The 16,449-nt window shown below is 42.0% G+C and overlaps 1 protein-coding gene across 1 annotated transcript in view; it reads right to left on the bottom strand.

Annotated features, from left to right (window-relative positions):
- Positions 1-1,334: 1,334 nt before the first annotated feature.
- ZRANB1 (zinc finger RANBP2-type containing 1) overlaps positions 1,335-16,449 on the bottom strand; it is a 41,729-nt gene continuing 26,614 nt past the window's right edge. The window contains exons 6-11 of the mRNA XM_050305349.1: positions 15,810-15,881; positions 14,762-14,960; positions 11,085-11,205; positions 10,108-10,237; positions 5,701-5,930; positions 1,335-4,506 (exon numbers count right to left, since the gene is read on the bottom strand). Coding sequence (XP_050161306.1) covers positions 4,288-4,506; positions 5,701-5,930; positions 10,108-10,237; positions 11,085-11,205; positions 14,762-14,960; positions 15,810-15,881 — 971 coding nt within the window. The 3' untranslated portion in view covers positions 1,335-4,287. The remainder of the gene's footprint in view (positions 4,507-5,700; positions 5,931-10,107; positions 10,238-11,084; positions 11,206-14,761; positions 14,961-15,809; positions 15,882-16,449) is intronic.

Genomic DNA, 16,449 nt, shown 5'->3' with positions numbered 1-16,449 from the left:
AAAACCAATGGGAAGGGAAGGTCCTTTCCACCTCAGACTCCTTATGATAATAAGTGGCCTCTGTAGAAAAAAGTATCGCTGTGGTTTCCACTGGGCTACAAAGGCAGCTACACCTCAAACATCTTTTTACATGTTCAAGAACTGAAGCATTAACAAACCACTAGAGAATAAACCCAAAAACCTGCTCAAGAGGTGCTGGTGGCTTTGAGCCTCACTGGGCAAAAGGCCTGTTCTTGTTTCCACCCCTTTCCCCTTGTGTCTGAGTTCTGCACACCTGGAGTTAGATGGGGCAAAGAGTTTGGTCTGGAAAGGGACTAAAAAAAGCTGAAATCAAAAGTGTCTAAGTTAAAAAAAAAATCTGTATTGTGTTTGCTTTAAATTAAATTGAAAACTAGTTACCAGCTTCAGGCATTCCAAAAAAGAGGTCACCTGTTCTAGAGGAGTGATTGTGCTCTGTCAGTGCTCAGCATGGCCCAGCAGTGAATTCTCCATGAGAAACCAGGATCTAACAGGTCAGGTACAGGGGAGGTATTTGGGAAGCACTGAAATGACCATCAAACCCAAGATAAAAACACTGAATTGATGTTAAGGTTTAGAGTTGTTTCAAAAATAAACAAGCTGTGGTACTTTATTTTCAAGAAGAGTTTCATCCCAGATGGTGCCGGTACTTCCCTGCAGCACAGGAATTCGTGTGCCAGGAGTGGACTCTGCAGAGGGACAGCGAGAGGCTGAGCTCAGAAAATGCTGGAGTTCTCATGCAACACCCAGACTTCCCTCTCAACCAAAACCAAGGATGAAAGTGCTACCAGCTCAACAGGAGCAGAGATTAAGCGATCCCAAGGATTACAAGTGCCTGCAGCGAGAACACCAGGAAAATGCACAGAGATTGGATCCATGGAAGTGGAAGAGTATCATCACAACTGGGATATGCCAAAGCACCAGGAAACTGCAGCTCTCAAAAGGAAAACTACTGGGCAGAGAAAAGGGAGATGATAAACAGTTACCAGTAAAGATTTGTGCTGTTGCTTTGCTGTTACCCTGCTCAAAGGGAAGGTGGGAAGGGAGACTCTCCTGGGAGAATCCCCTCCTTCTCCTGGGAGAACTCTATGAGTGTCAGAGCAGTGTAAAACAAGCAGCTTGAAGGTGTCAAACACTAAATAAAACCTAAAAAAAAAGGGGGGGGGGAAGAAGGGAAGTTACTGCATAAAAGGAGGGGGAGGAAAAGTAGAAATTAAACCAGGGTCTCCAAACGCACACAAACTGACATGGTTAATGGAGGAAACACAACTGGGGAGTATTTGCCATAAGCCATGCAGCAGAACTTTGGAAGAATCCAGAGTTACTAAATTTTAATATATTAAAACCAAAAAGAAATACAGGGATTTTTCACTGAGGAATTCATAAATAAAACCAGGAAAAAAAAAATAAACCAAACAGAAAACCAACCAGCTGTAAAGGAGGTAGCAAGGAGAAGCCAAGTTCTGTGCTAGGAAAGCATGTGCTGCTGTGAGCCTTAATATGAGGACAGTAACATTGAGAAACCCAGTATTTTATGTATATACTTGTCTGAGAGAGCAGAACTTGCCAACAAGCTGCAGGGGAGCGTTTGCAGGTTAACCTCAGTGTCTGTAAACTTTGAAGTGTGTGATTGGAGGAGCCACTGACACACTGACTGCGGTGTGAGCACAAGCAGGGGGTTGCAGCTCTTTAATCTACAGGTACATGAGGTTTGGATTACTTTGATTCTGGGGAAAAAAAAAAGACACTTCACCAGTTCCCAAACGGCCTGTGAAGCACATGAACCTGAACATACCATTGTACAGCACATCAGAACAAACAATAATGATCGAGGAAGCCAAGGGCTTCAAAAAGTACCAGGACCGTCCTCTCAGGCCAGGGCTTGATAAATATCGGTGCATGCGTCTGAGGAACAGCTGAACTGACTGAACAGGGAATTCCACTGGATGTGGGGAAGTGCTGGATCATCAGGCCACAGCTCACGGACAGCAACAGGAGAGGAGGGCGGGAGTGCCAGGTCAGTTTGGCTCAGGGTAGATTTTCACATTGGTTATTCTCCCCATGTGACAAGGAAGTTCCACTTCCCTCAACAAAACAGCACGGCCAAAAGCAGGGGCGTGGGAGGTGAAAACAGCACAGCATCCTCAGGGCAGCCTACAGAGTCAGGAGCTCATCCTTCTGTCCAGTATATGGTATACAAGGCAGCTGGTCTGAATTCACAGGAGCTGGTCTTCTAAAGCTGGCACGCTCAGTCCTGAATTAGGACATCCACAACCACACCGCGACACAAACCTTGTCACCACAGGGTGCACAGAAATCCTCATCCCAGCTTGCCCTGCCTTCAGCTCCCCTGACACAAAAGCTTTATGCCCTCAGCTAGACAAGGTAAAAAGGATTTCACTGCAAGGTAAGAAAAAGGACCTAAAAAAATCCCAATTCAGAAAGGGAACTTGAACCCTACGCTCGTGAAGAACCTCTGCAGTATCATCAGTTTGCCAGGTGAGTTCAGGTCACCCACACGGGCATGGCAGAGAAGCATCCCTTTTCACCTGGAAATCTGGGCATGCACCAACCAGAGATCTCATGGCCAAAAAAAGGCGAAGACATGATAAACCTCAGTGGAATCTGGGACGGGAAAATTGCTAAGTTAATACAGTACTTCATTATTTCTATACTTTCGGTGTCATCACCAAGTTTCTGTAGGAGTTGTGCACATTTCAACACCATCTAAGCAGCATTTGGAAGAAAAAGCAGCAAGTTCCTCGGGGTTTCCATAGCTCTGCAATACATAAAAATATGTGCTATGGGGCTTCTTTCCAAATTCTAATTAAAACAATTTCATCTACTGCAAAATTCCTTAATTCAACCATCACACCATCAAAAGTGCTTTTCAAGACAACCTGAATTGCACTGTATATGTAGAAACTGGCATTAACCTTTAGTGTTTCAGTGAGATTTTTAGATAAACTTTATCCATTACAGGTTACATGGCTAAAGTTATCAAATATAATAAAATTTCTACTGGAGAATATACTCTGAACTTACAGTCTTAGGAACTTACATAAGTTTAAGTATGGCCACATCAATCAACATGCAAGAAATTCCCAGGTTTACATACTGAGAAATAGATAACAGTACTTTTAAACAATTTGAGCATAGATTCTTCTTTTTAATTAGAACTGCCAAGTGGATTCTCACTGGATTTAGTGACCAAGGAGAAACCCTTTAAAAAGGTGTTTTTTCATTTGCAGCAATGTCTGAGTGATCAAAGAATAAATGATAAAATGGTATATATAACTTGTATCACAGCAAGACCGGAGTTCTGACGAGGAAATTCTCAAAAGCTGTGTTTGAGTTCTCAGATTTCCCACAGTTTCGTTTAGTGTATGCTCACTGGAATAAAATCCCTACCTTTTAGGTCACTTCTCTGAATAAATATTCTTACCTACACTGAAAGGAATCTATTAACTATTTAGAAGAAAAAAAAATAAAAGCAAAAAAAAAAAACCAAAAAGCTTTTTCAGGAAACAAAATCATTTCACTCAATGAAAAATTTAGCTTCTCTTCCAGTTTGTTCCGTAGAGTTTAGACTTTATTATATGGGCACAGCAATAACTAAAATATTAGTAAAATAATGAATGTACTTTTGTTTATGACTTGCTGTGGGTATTTTGTGCAAACAACAACAACAAAAAAAAAAACCCTCTCACAATCTGACCTGGGCACTAGTGAGATTTCACGGAAAAAGGGCCTTTCAGGGAAATGCGTCAGAGTATCTAAAAGGTGATGGAGAAGACCAAGTCCTACTGTAAAAGAATCTCGGAGGGAGGAGACATCCAGCTAACATGTGCTTTCAGAAGTGCCCTTAGCTGAAAAATTTCTCTGCAATAATTAAGATGCTGGTATACGTTTCCTATTACACAACCTCTTACACAACCACATGCGGTACATTTATAGACAGATTTACAGTCAGTCAGAAAGAAAAACGGGGTTGGTTTTGTGGGTTTTTTCTTTGTGTTTTTTCCATCTTGATAATAAAATTAGCTGTTTTTTGTTTCTTTTTTCGTGTTTTTATACAAACTGGAGTCCAGCCCATTTTGCGCTCTCTCCAGGCAGCAGGATGAGCTTCTATCCTCTCTCCATGCTGTCGGAGAATCCTTCCCCAGCGCGTATCCCCCAGAACCCGGGTGGTTCCGCACACCCCACTGCCACAGCACAAGGGCGGGTCAGACACTCTGCGCGGCTCATTTCCACTTTATTTGTCACCCATCATTCGTCGTCGTCATCCTCGTCCTCCTCGCCGTCCGACAGGGACGTGCAGGGCCGGATCTGCCGGTAGCGGTCGAGCCACTTCTCCACCATCTGCGTGACCAGCGGGTGGTTGCGCCGGCGGGAGCTCTTCTGCATGGCCACCAGGACCCCCCCTTCCGTCACGCAGCAGTCCAGCCACTCCCGCAGCAGCTTCTCCTGCTGCTCCTCGTTGCCGATCTGGAAGGGAGAGAGGGAACACCCAGGATGAGCCTTCGCTTCACCAGCACTTCCAGGAAGGACCCTGGGATATTCCAGAAGTCCCACTCAAAGGACACCGTTGCACCCCACGTCTCCAAAAGCCAAGCTGATGCCCACAACCAAAGTTTGAAGGCTCTGGAAATACTCTCCAGCTGTTCTTCCCGTCCCGATTTTTCACATCTGGATTTCCAGTTCAGCCTTCCTGTATTTCAGTTATTTGAGAGCAGTTGGGTTGCTATTGTAGGCACCATATATAACAAGAGTAAGCCACAGAATCACAGAATCATCGAGGCTGGAAAAGACCTCTGAGATCATCGAGTCCAACCCATGACCCAACGCCACGTTGTCACCCAGACCATGGCTCTGAGTGGCACATCCAGTCTCTCCTTGAACCCCTCCAGGGATGGAGACTCCACCCATTCCAATGCCCAATCACTCTCTCTGTGAAGAGCTTCTTCCTGATGTCCAACCCCTACCTGGTTACAGCCTCCTTTCCTAAAAGAGCCTCCTGGCTTTACAAAGACATTTTTAGGAGTCTTAAAGAGTTCTTGACATGAAACATTTCCTCTTTTGTGGCTTGCTGAAGAAACATCTCTCTCTAAACTTAACACCCATTTTTTTCTCCTGTATCTACAGATGTCCACTTTTTGCAATTACTACAGGTTTTCCCACCCTCCCTTCCCCCATGAACCCTTAAGTGGTTCTGTGTCTTCATCACAGTTACTAAAGAAAAATCAAGTTGAGTTTCATTAGAATAAAAGGTAGAATGTGCTGTAACTATGGGGCAATATTTGTGCTGCATTCTTTGGGGGAAAAGAAAAACCAACCAAACAAAAGGCAGATTTCAGTCTTGCATTAGTGACAGGATCCTTATTTCTGGGTCCTGTTCTACATGTGCTTATATCTGACACTCTCAGGCAGATGGTGGGATTCTGGGGTGTCATGTGCAGAGGCAGGAGTTGGACTCAAGGAATCCTTGTGGATCTCTTCCAACTCGGGATATTCTGTGATTCTATTCTAATGCCCTATGATTCACAATGCAAAAATGAAGCTACAGAGCTACAAATCAGCACAAAATTCGTGGGGAAACACCTTTCAGGATCACCTCAAATGACAGGGAAGGAAGCAGTAGTAATTAAACAGAACAGCCACACACACAAGGTTCTTTCTTACCTCTTGAGCGGAAAGGAAGTGAATGTGCAATAGTTTCCTCTCGCTGTCCACCAGGGGTAGAAAAGTAACAGTAACATCATCGTCAGTGTTCAAGTTAGCACCAGCCCCTCGATTGCCATAGCCATCGTTCTCCATGGCAACCAGGGCGGAGAAATGGCCCCTCGTGTAGCCCAGAGCTATAGGACTCTTCCAACAAAAACTCTGTTCCCATAACAAAGGCAAATACACACCTGTTGGGAAATTGCAACAGAGGGTGAGAATTGGTGTTCCACAGGGAAGGATTTTCATGCAAACCTTTTGGCTTTGGCTAAACAGTAACAGAAGAACATCACAAGTATTTAAAACATAAGGTTTGGTCTGCACTGACACAGGTCACAGTTTTCAGTACAGCTAATTATTATTAATTAACATAAGTCAGGTATCTTTGCAACTCTACAAGTTTAGACATAAAAGCCATTACAATCACAACCCATACCACACTACCCTACCCCTAAAATCTACAAGTGCAGCGATGAACAAGATTAAAAAAGCACTCCTATGTTGGGTAACTCTTCCTAAAATAAAATAAAATAAAAAAAAAACCACACGTGAAGAAAAAAAAAATCATATTCTGGATTACAGAAATGAAATCTACAGTCAGATGTCTATTTTTACCAGATCAAAAACTCCACCATCTGCTCACAGAAGTTATTATAAAGAGAACTTACTGCACTAAATGTTATTCAGCACCAATGTAACCCATCCCAGAGAGAATGGGACTGCTCATACACAGTATTCAGATTAAATTAACCCACATCAATTATTCATATCTAGCCTCAATAGAAGAAAACAACCCCCAAAACCCACCAAAAAGCTGATACTATTTTGCTCAGCTGCAGCAAACTCCTGAAGTCACAGATTTTGAGAGGAACTGCACTTTTTTCTCCCCACCGTTTTTAGCAATAAATACAGCAATGTGCTCGAGGTCTCCAAATGAAAGCTGGAACCCCTTTCTTCCAGGAACAAAAATAATTCCTGGTGTGCACTGCTGCAAGACAACTTCAGCAAGAGCACAGCTCACCTTGTGACAGGTTAAAAATAGCCCCACATAAACTCAAGTGCACATGTAGCATAGCAACCCCTCCTGGTACAGCTGCTGCAGCAAAACAAGGCACTTCTCCTCCAACATCCATGGAGAGGGAATGCTAAAACGGGAATCTGAGGCAGGGGGTGGCTTTGGAGGTTTTAGTTAAGTTTAGAACTCACCTTTTTTGCTGCAGTAAAATTTAGTGGGGGCTACCAGTAAATAATTGTTCCTCCCCCACCCCCCCAGTTTTAGAATTAGCAATCAAGAGCCACCTGAATGTCTTTCCGTTTCTTTCAGATTAAGATTCGCACAAGTTTTTACACCTTAAGGACAAATCCTTTTAATACCTTCTTAGCACTCTCTTCCTCCTGTCCCCATTATTAAACCTCACTCTAATGCAACAGCTGAAGGTGCAGAACGAGGGATGAGCGTTACCCAAAAAGTTTCAAGCCTTTACATTTAGGGAAAGAACCAAACATGTGGTCAAAACTCAAAGTTACACTGAAAATAACACAGTCAAAAGTAAGGGAAATAGTGCCTCAATCCCTGAGAATTAGTTCTTCATGCACACCTAGGATGGCTATGTGACCTTTCAGGACTGAAATCCATTTGTTTGCCCCAACATAATCCCTACACTAAAATTCAGCAACTTTTTGGAAGTTTTTTTTCACCGTTGTTTTGTCTCATTAAAAATTCCCCACTGATCATTTCCCCACCACGGAAGGCTGTGCTACACTTTCCATTCCTCCTCAACATTAGGTGATGAGCTCCACGAGAAAGGAATTTCAAGCATTACCAGGGAGAATATCTCATGCCCTTAAGAGTTATAAAAGTCACTCTGATATAAAGTGAGAAGGTTGTGTAACAACAGTTGACATGAACACAAGGCATGGAAAATAAAAGAGTAGGGGCTAACACCTATCCTGGGAGCCACCCACATAGGATTTAGTTTCTCCAACCTGACCTGATGATCAGTCAGTCACCTCTTTTCCTGATCAATTTTAAAAGCTGTATATTGGTGCCACTAAATACATGCAGCCAGAGCAAGAGCACACTTAGGGCTGAGTAGTAAGTGGATCTTTCACTGTCAAAGCCTTAATATTTAAAGAAGCATTAACAGTCAATTGCAACCTGGGAAACAAGGAGGTTGTCACTTATGGGATTCACAGCAGTTACAGCCAGAGTGACAAGCTGGAACAAGGAATCCCTGGAGAAAAACTTCCCATCAGGGAGACTATTTTGGGAATGGTAAGAAGGTTGTGATACCTTCCAAGGAGCTACGAACTGAACCATGATGTTAAGCAAGTATTAAAAAAAATCCAAATTCCCCATTTCTGTTATAACCTACAATCACAGAATGGTTTGGATTGGAAGGGACCTTAAAGACCATCTCGTTCCACCCCCTGCCATGGGCAGGGAAATCTTCCACTAGACCAGGTCGCTCCCAGCCCCGTCCAACACTTGAACCCTTCCAGGGACAGCGATCCATCACTTCTGCACCACAATCTTTCTTTCCTCTTTCTTTTCTGGTGGATGTGATGTTAAACACAGGCAGGGGGCTACTCAGCAAGGCAGGGACACCCTAGCACTCCCCACAAACCCACAGAAGTCCTGTACCATTTCCAGGAGATTCCTCTTGGCTGCTCTGAGTCCGACGGCTGTTGGGTCTCAGCTGTGCTGACTTTTAATTAGCACACATTAACCACAAAAATGTGGCTGGACAGGGATAGAAGTAATTCCAGGTAATCTGACACAGGACTCCCAAGTTCACCTGTTCACAGTGCCCTGTGTTTCCATGTATGGATGGATGTGGCTTGTGGCAAACAAATCAAGTCACAAATATCTGGCTGCCTAAATTCCTGGAAACCCATCTCCAGTAAAAGGTTGTCCCACACACCCAGTTACCTTCTGGTTCAAGAGCAAGAAAACAGTTTCAGCATATTAGGCTGTGTAACACTTGTCTGCCTCGATGGCCAATCTTGGAAATAAAAACATTTACCAACCACAGAGCCTTGGACTCAAAAGCAACACAGACCCGAAGAGTCAGATGTCACATCCATGTGACACCAAAGCATAAAAGATACCATGTAACTACAAAGGGCACCAAACTTTTAGCCTCTTCAAAGAAGTATTTCATTTCCCTACATAAAGTTTTGTTACAGCCCCAAACACAGAAGCAAAACAGCTTCTCGGGTTTTCAAACACTAACTCCACAGCTTGGGGGTTTCCATACATTACGGGTTTGCCCCCTTCCAAAGTTATCATAATTATTTATTTTTAAAAAAAAAAAAAACACAAGAAGAATGCTTTGGGAAGTCCTCCACTAAGTTCTAAATAAATAGTGGGTCATCATCAAGCAGATATACTTGAGCCCAGGAAGATGAACCGTGGGCAAAACAAATGCCCCAACCCCCTGTAACACACACAGTTCCTTCCACACAGGTTTTGTTTACTGCTGAGACTCTGCAGACGCTCCCAATCCCCTCTGAAGTTTTATGCTTGGAATAATAAAACTTTTTAGGCATGTAGTAGAGAGGAAAGTTGCCCTAACACAGATTTGGCTGCAAAACAGAAAACGCATCTTTAGAAATTTCCAGATGTATGTCCAAGCAAGGCTGGACTGAGTCAGCTGAACATCTTATTTATCTTAAGGACACTCAGGTTGTTTGCCCAGGAGACAAGGAGCAGAAAAAGTCAGACTAGGAAGAGGAAAAAGTCAGAAAGAACCTGATGAAGCTATGCAAAACTGTAGTGCTAATGAGAAATAGGTCAGTATTTACATCACACTCGCTGTAAAGTGCAAATTACTGAAACTTTTGAAACTTCCTTTAAAGTACATCATGGAATTCACTTTTGCAGAAAGTGAGATTTACAAAATATTGGTCAACCAATAATGTAAGTGTAACTAAGTTACCTAACCTTACACCTCACACAGTAACTGCTGGTAGAGCGTTTATGAACACAATTCCTCCCTCTTGGCCTCTACATTCAAGTTGCCAATTCTTTTAATTTGAATCAGCTACAATAAAAAGCTCAACTGTATCATCTCCACACACCTTTGGATAAGTTTTCACAATCAGAATATTTCATATAAATTGCAGACTAAAGGTATGTTGAGTGGAGCTCAGAATACATTTTTACCGTGGTCACAGGCACCATGCCCACTCTAAAATGAAAAACTACCAAGTTTTGAGGGAATTGTTTTGTTCTTTTTAATAGGAAATGAAAATTTACCTACAACAGAGTTCCACCCTCTCCCAGACAGTAACTTAATGTCACTCTCCCCTTAAATTTACAGCTGAACATTTTTTAAAATTGAATTTGAAAGACTAAAGGCTTACCTTGAAAGCGGGTATATCCTAATGTTTCTCCTCGAAAACTCTTGTAATATTTTACTCCATAAACTATAATTGGTCTTCTAAGAATATGTGCAAGTACAAAAATGTGTGTCTGCTCCAAACTTGCTCCAGGCTGCACCAAACACAAAGAAAGACGTCACTTGAATCAGAACTTATCATTCCACACTTGGAAATTCGAAAAACAGTCTCCAAATTGAGATACAAAGTGTTTTTTAAGAGTGATATAGTTTGGATGGCAAAAACAAAAGACTAGTAGACTTTTGGAAATAAGCAAAAACACTTCAGCTTGCACAAGAAGTAATAATTCTTTGTCCTATTGCCCAGATTCAATCCAACTTACTTCATTCCTCAGCTAGAAGTGAAACTCCACATAATGCTTAGTCTAAAAATAATTCACTCATCTGGGAGCAGGCTAAGGCAAATACCTTTTGATGATAGGAAAAGGGCACATCCAAAACAAAGCTCAAGAAATTAGCATCAAAACCGTGTTTAGACTTTAAAAGAGGAGCTAAAAATATTCCTACAGCTGGAAGCTTATAGGAATGTAAATCTCATTTTGGAGGGGAGTTATAAAATAACAGCTTGCTGAAGTTTCAGAAGTGTAAGCTGACAGATTTGTAGGTGTGTTTTGGGAGGTAAAAGTGCTGCAGGAGCTGGAGGAGGACATTAAGGCAGACAGTTGTGTATTAGTTTATTCCACAGACTTCACTCTGGCACCACAAGGCTTTTTTTTTTGGTATTGCTTAAGAGCAAGCTCAAAAATTATAATTTGAAATGAATCTTTGCACACTGGCAGAAGAGTTTACCCAGTAACACTCTGAGATCGCTGGCTTAAGAGCAACGTTTTCCTTCACGTATTAATACCCTTAATTCCTGAAAAACACCTCAATTTCATGAAACTGCTTGTCAGAAATCAAAATATCCTTTCTGTCAGCCCTCTTTCACGGGAGTTTTCTCACCTGGCTGGCAAGGGAGAGTATGAATGCCCAATCCTCCTGCCACTGCTCCTCCCGCAATGAGAAATGTAAACCGAAGCTCTGGGAATACCACGATTCCCACTCTTTCCAGCGTGTGTAGAACCTGCAGGGTTAAGACAGAGAGAAGAGTGGTAAAGGCAAAAATATTTACTCAGCCACCACAATCCTGACAGCAACATTTAACCCTTGTTAATCCTTTATCCCGAGTCTGAGAAGGGGGAAGAAGGAGAGCACAGTTTTGTTTTCAATCTTCAGGAGACTCCACTTGGAAATCCTCATTTAAGAAGTCACTTGGCATTGCAATGCCTGCAGCAAACATGATCCAAGTTCTTACCAGGCTCCTGGACAGTGTGATACTTCTTGGAATAGTTTTTTTAATGTCTTATTTGGGCTTATTTAAGTGCTGATGAACAGGGGACATAATTAAGACATTCCATTTGATGAAGAAGGAGTTGCTCATTCTTCTCTCACAAAAAAATATAGGTATTCTCTATTTTTAACCATCTCACAAGCCAATTAACTACAAAGTAATCCTGTATCAATTTCAAATAGACCGTGGTTAAAATGCAGGAATCTGTTTTCTACCATTTTTTGGAGCAAAGGTTATGGTAATTTCACATTATATGGAGTTATAAAGCAGCGTGGATAAGAATCAAATGTAGAAAGTGGGATTAATATGATTTACACTGAAAGTTTTAAGTCACAGTATTTCTATTTTTTTTAGTTTGGTAGTTAAGTCACAATATTTTATCCTTTTTAATCATCTGCAGTGAAAAATGACCCACACATTAAAAAGCAGATGTTGGCTTTCTCAAATTTTAAACTCAGTCGCACCACAGCACGATGGCAAAGCCACCACCTCACATTAGGGGCAGAGGTTTAGGGAAGAGTGCTAAGCCAACTTTTAAACAATGGCCTTTACTGTGAAGACAAAGAGACCATTCTGAAGTTCAGCTTATTAAAAAAGTCACTGAAATGAAGTCATTTAATAAAGATCTGAGAAAATTAACAGGCAGTGAGTGTGTGTGGATCAAACCTTTCCTATGCTTTCAGTGAAGCTGTGACCATCCTTGGTGAGTAGAACAGTCACCAGCCAGGCTCTTCCTGAGTCCACCTAAAACCTTCACATGGCTTAAAATTCCTATCAGTGAGATATTTGGATAGGTCTGTGCTAATTCACAATAATATCTCCATAAGGAATCTTCTGGATCTACATTCCAGTTTCTATCCAAATGCACCAACTGCTTCCGTCTCTGCAGCTGATAAGGTATTTTGTGTTTCCCCCCAGAAATCTCTAACAGAGCACCTTGTGCTTAAATGAATTAATTGCCAGGGTCTGTGAGAGAAATTAAATCAGATTTTGAGGGAAAGAAAACAAAACAAAACAAACAAACAAACAAAACCCAAAACCCAAAACACACATACGAACAACAAATGAACAAGAAACTCAAACAAAAAAACCTCACCACCACAGTGAGAGAGAAACCCCAGAAAACAGAAAGGAAGAAAGAAAAAAACAGGGGGAAAAAAAAAAAGACAAAAAAACCCCAAATTACTCCCCAAAAGATTGACTGTGAAAGTGTTTTCCTGAAGAAGTTTCTTCCCTGAGCTAGTCAGACATAGACAACACTTTGAACTCATTTCAACAAACTTTTCAAGTTAACAGAAAAGAACTAAATGCATCTATTAAAAAAAAAAAAAATCTGAAAGGCAACTTAGGGCATGTGCCCACTCTCCAACAAAAGCTAATGGTGGAGCACAAAAAGGGAGACATCAGAACACACTTCTGTGTAAACTAAAAGTCTAGTTATTTAAAGGTGAGTGGAAAAGATTCCACAGGCCAGAGCCTCTGGGAACTTCACTACTGAGCTTTTTCTGAGTACCAGACACAAGAGAGTCTCTGGTAAATAGATTCTTCTTTGTTCAGCATCTAAACAAACATAACAAAACGAGGCCAAATGAGTTACATGAGTGTTCTGTGTCTGACTATAAAAACACCCATTTTAAAGTGTCTTTGTGAAGGCTTTGAAGTATAATTCCACCAGATAAAAGTTTAAGCAGGAATTGCATTTAAGAGCCTATTCCTTCAGCAGCTCTCATTAAAGCCAGGGATGACTTTATTTCCTATTTGTACCTTCACACACAGAATCTATACAGCAAGTATAGGATGTACAGGAGGATTGATTTACAACAGAATTTGGCTGAAAGACTTATTCCAAAGACCTGTTCCTATAAAGGAACACAACTTGTTCTTCAAAGACTTGTTCCTTCAAGTCAAAAGACTTGTTCCTATTGAGGAACACATGAACCAGTTAAAAAAAAAGCTTCTAATAAGGATAAAGATTAAGTAAATTCAGAGTAAAACACAAATTCTGTCTAGAAAATAAACTAAAAAGCTTAGCAAGATTTAACAGCCCCTGAATAGTGAGTGTTGTGTTAGATACAGCAGTAAGTCAGCCACTGTTAGCACCAACATTTTGGGAGATCTGGTTCAAAGCTCATCAGTAGTTTGCAGCACGTTTCTGGGTACCATGCCAGGTTTTGTTACCATAAAGAACAAAACCTGATCTATCATAAATTTCTGTTCTGGCCCCAGGGGAACTGCTTGTGATGCCAGGGACATTCCTGCATGGTCGAGATGCACAGTCCACTATAAACAACTCTAAAGCAGTGACAGATCCTTTCAGAGGCAGGTTCTTGGGAGAATTGCTACTGAAGCACGACTTGACTGAATCCAGCTCTGGATGATAACTTGGAGAGTTTTTCTCCAAACAGCAGTTGGGGACAGTGATTGCAAAAGCTACTTATAGGTACCACTAAAATTAACCTTTGTTGTTGACCTCCTGTACAGCACAAAGAGGAAGGGCCAGGCTCTTCCTCTAGCACATGCTGACAGTTTCTCTTGTCCTTGACTGCAAGAACATGAAAGAAATGATTCCCCATGACTGGGAATATCAGTCTTTATCAGCTCTTCCCTTACTCCATGACACACCACTGGGTGTCCAAGTTGAAGGATTTTCCCTCTAGGAGAGGCAAACTACATCAGACTAAAGAATGTTGCCAGTGTAAACCAACAAAAGTCATTTTACAGAATGATAAATTAAACTTTATGGCCAAATGACAGCCCTAGTTAAATTTCAACACTCTGTGCTTTTAGCACTATTTTAGCAAACAGAACAGGGACAAAAAGAGCTATCCCAAATCAAGCTGTAATTATGCAGATGGAATGAAAATACTGCAAAGTTTACAAGGAATAAAAGGCTATCTTCCACTAACAATCTTCTGCAAAGCTCCCACCAAGCAGCCAGGCATGGCATGTGCGTGATTTACATTGCAAGCACACAGAAATTCCAGCTGTAATAACTGCGGTCAGCGCACGCCTGACAGTATAAAATATTTTACTGATCTAAAATGCCACTTGCTGACTATCACATACCATCACTGAGTTCACAATGTCCCAGTTCCCTGTGGTCTTATTTAGGGTACGAGATCTGGAGTACAACCGGACTCCCAGTGACTCGACATCTTTTGAGGCGCAGGAGGGAACTGGAACCGCGGAGGGAAAATTGGGGAGCGGCGGTCGCGTTGCTTTTTAAAATATCGGGAAAAAAGAAAAAAAAAAAAAAGATGGGAAAAAAGCTGCCCTCCACCCCACTCACCAGTGGGAGCAGTCGTGCAGGCTGTCGTGCAGAGCCTTGCGCAGCACAGAGTCCTTGTCGTAGATGCCCCAGGTGGCCTGGAGCACCGAGTCGAGCAGGCAATCCCCGGCAGTGCGGTTCCAAAGTGCGTATAACCGGCTGTCCAAGCGCGTGCCCAGCTCCAGGGACCAGTTGATGATGGGAGACTCCTCTTCCAGCTCTGCAACACGACAGTCAGCTCTTAAAAAAAAAACCTTCAACTGGGTGCCCTCAGAGTATCCCGACAGCACAGCAGTGGCACAGACTCAGTAATTTATGCATTTGCATGAATAAAACTCAGGTTTCCTTCACACTACAATAAATGGGTGAACTACACTGGATGAAGTGAAATAGGTGTCAAGAAAAAAACCCCAAACCAGACCACAGCCTTAAACAAAGCACCACATCATCTGGCTGAGGATTGTTACTGAAATGGAAAGATTTGTTCAGTTTTCTTCAAAAAGCTTGTGACTTAAAGTTGAATTTTACATTTTTTTTAAAGCTCCACAAAGATACACTACAAACATGATTTCTACAGACTCCACTCTCCCTCTGCCTCATAAGTAGACTGGAAATGCTAAATTTAAATTACTTTTACCTGGGCATGCAGTGACAGAACAAGGCGAAATGGCTTCGCACTGACAGAGGGCAGGGCTAGATGGGATATTGGGAAGGAATTCTTGGCTGTGAGGGTGGGGAGGCCCTGGCACAGGCTGCCCAGAGAAGCTGTGGCTGCCCCTGGATCCCTGGAAGTGTCCAAGGCCAGGTTGGATGGGGCTTGGAGCAACCTGGGCTAATGGAAGGTGTCCCTGCCCATGGATGAGATGACCTTTAAAGTCCCTTTCAACCCAAACCATTCTGTGACTCTATGAATTCCAGGATGAAGTTTAATTTGAAAGTGTTTAATCTATATTTAAAACACACTGATGGATAAAGCCACATATATACACACATGTACTTTATTTTTAATACCAGGAACATTCTCTAATGAAAAGCAAGAAGAGATCCCAGCCATTCTCAGTGCATTTACCTTTCTGAACATCTCTGTCAAGGACTTCATCAAATAACTTCTCCTGGACCGTGGGTGGTAAGTCTTCAATATCTGGAAAAACAGAAAGCAAACACGAGAGTCACTTGATGTTACTGTAAAAGAGACACAACACCAGCTGCTGCTCAGGAGAACTTACACAACAGCTTTCCCCCTGTCAGCCCTGACATCTCCTCTGAAAAGCTGCTGTTCCTTTCAGATCTGTCACTTCTGACCCAAGGCTTCCCAGAGCTGCTGAGGCAGGTTTTCATCTCAGCATCCCTGTCACACCTTTGATGCAGAAAGGATCATCCCAGCACACGTAGGGTAAGAAGGGATTTCTCTGAAGCAGAAGGACTACAACCACTTTGACATGAGAAATTTTTAGAAAAAGAGTCTTTCTATTTTCAACCCTTACTGTATTTAGCACAGCTTCGCTCCTAAGCAATAGCTTTCCACTCGTCTGAATGGCTTCCCTACTTCTTAAAAAGCAACAGGGGGGAAAAAGGGGGCAAAAAATTGTATAATAGGCAAAACTCTTGTGACTTCTGTATCTTTTAAAACAAACACTGTCACACTCTTTAAAACTCAGACATGTGCTACAGCATAAAGATTTGCTCCTGGCCTGAGTAAGGATAAGCAC

Source organism: Myiozetetes cayanensis, unplaced genomic scaffold, assembly GCF_022539395.1.
Source record: "Myiozetetes cayanensis isolate MyiCay16 unplaced genomic scaffold, myiCay2020 scf10, whole genome shotgun sequence".
Taxonomy (NCBI): domain Eukaryota; kingdom Metazoa; phylum Chordata; class Aves; order Passeriformes; family Tyrannidae; genus Myiozetetes; species Myiozetetes cayanensis.
This window is presented reverse-complemented; position numbering and strand designations above follow the sequence as displayed.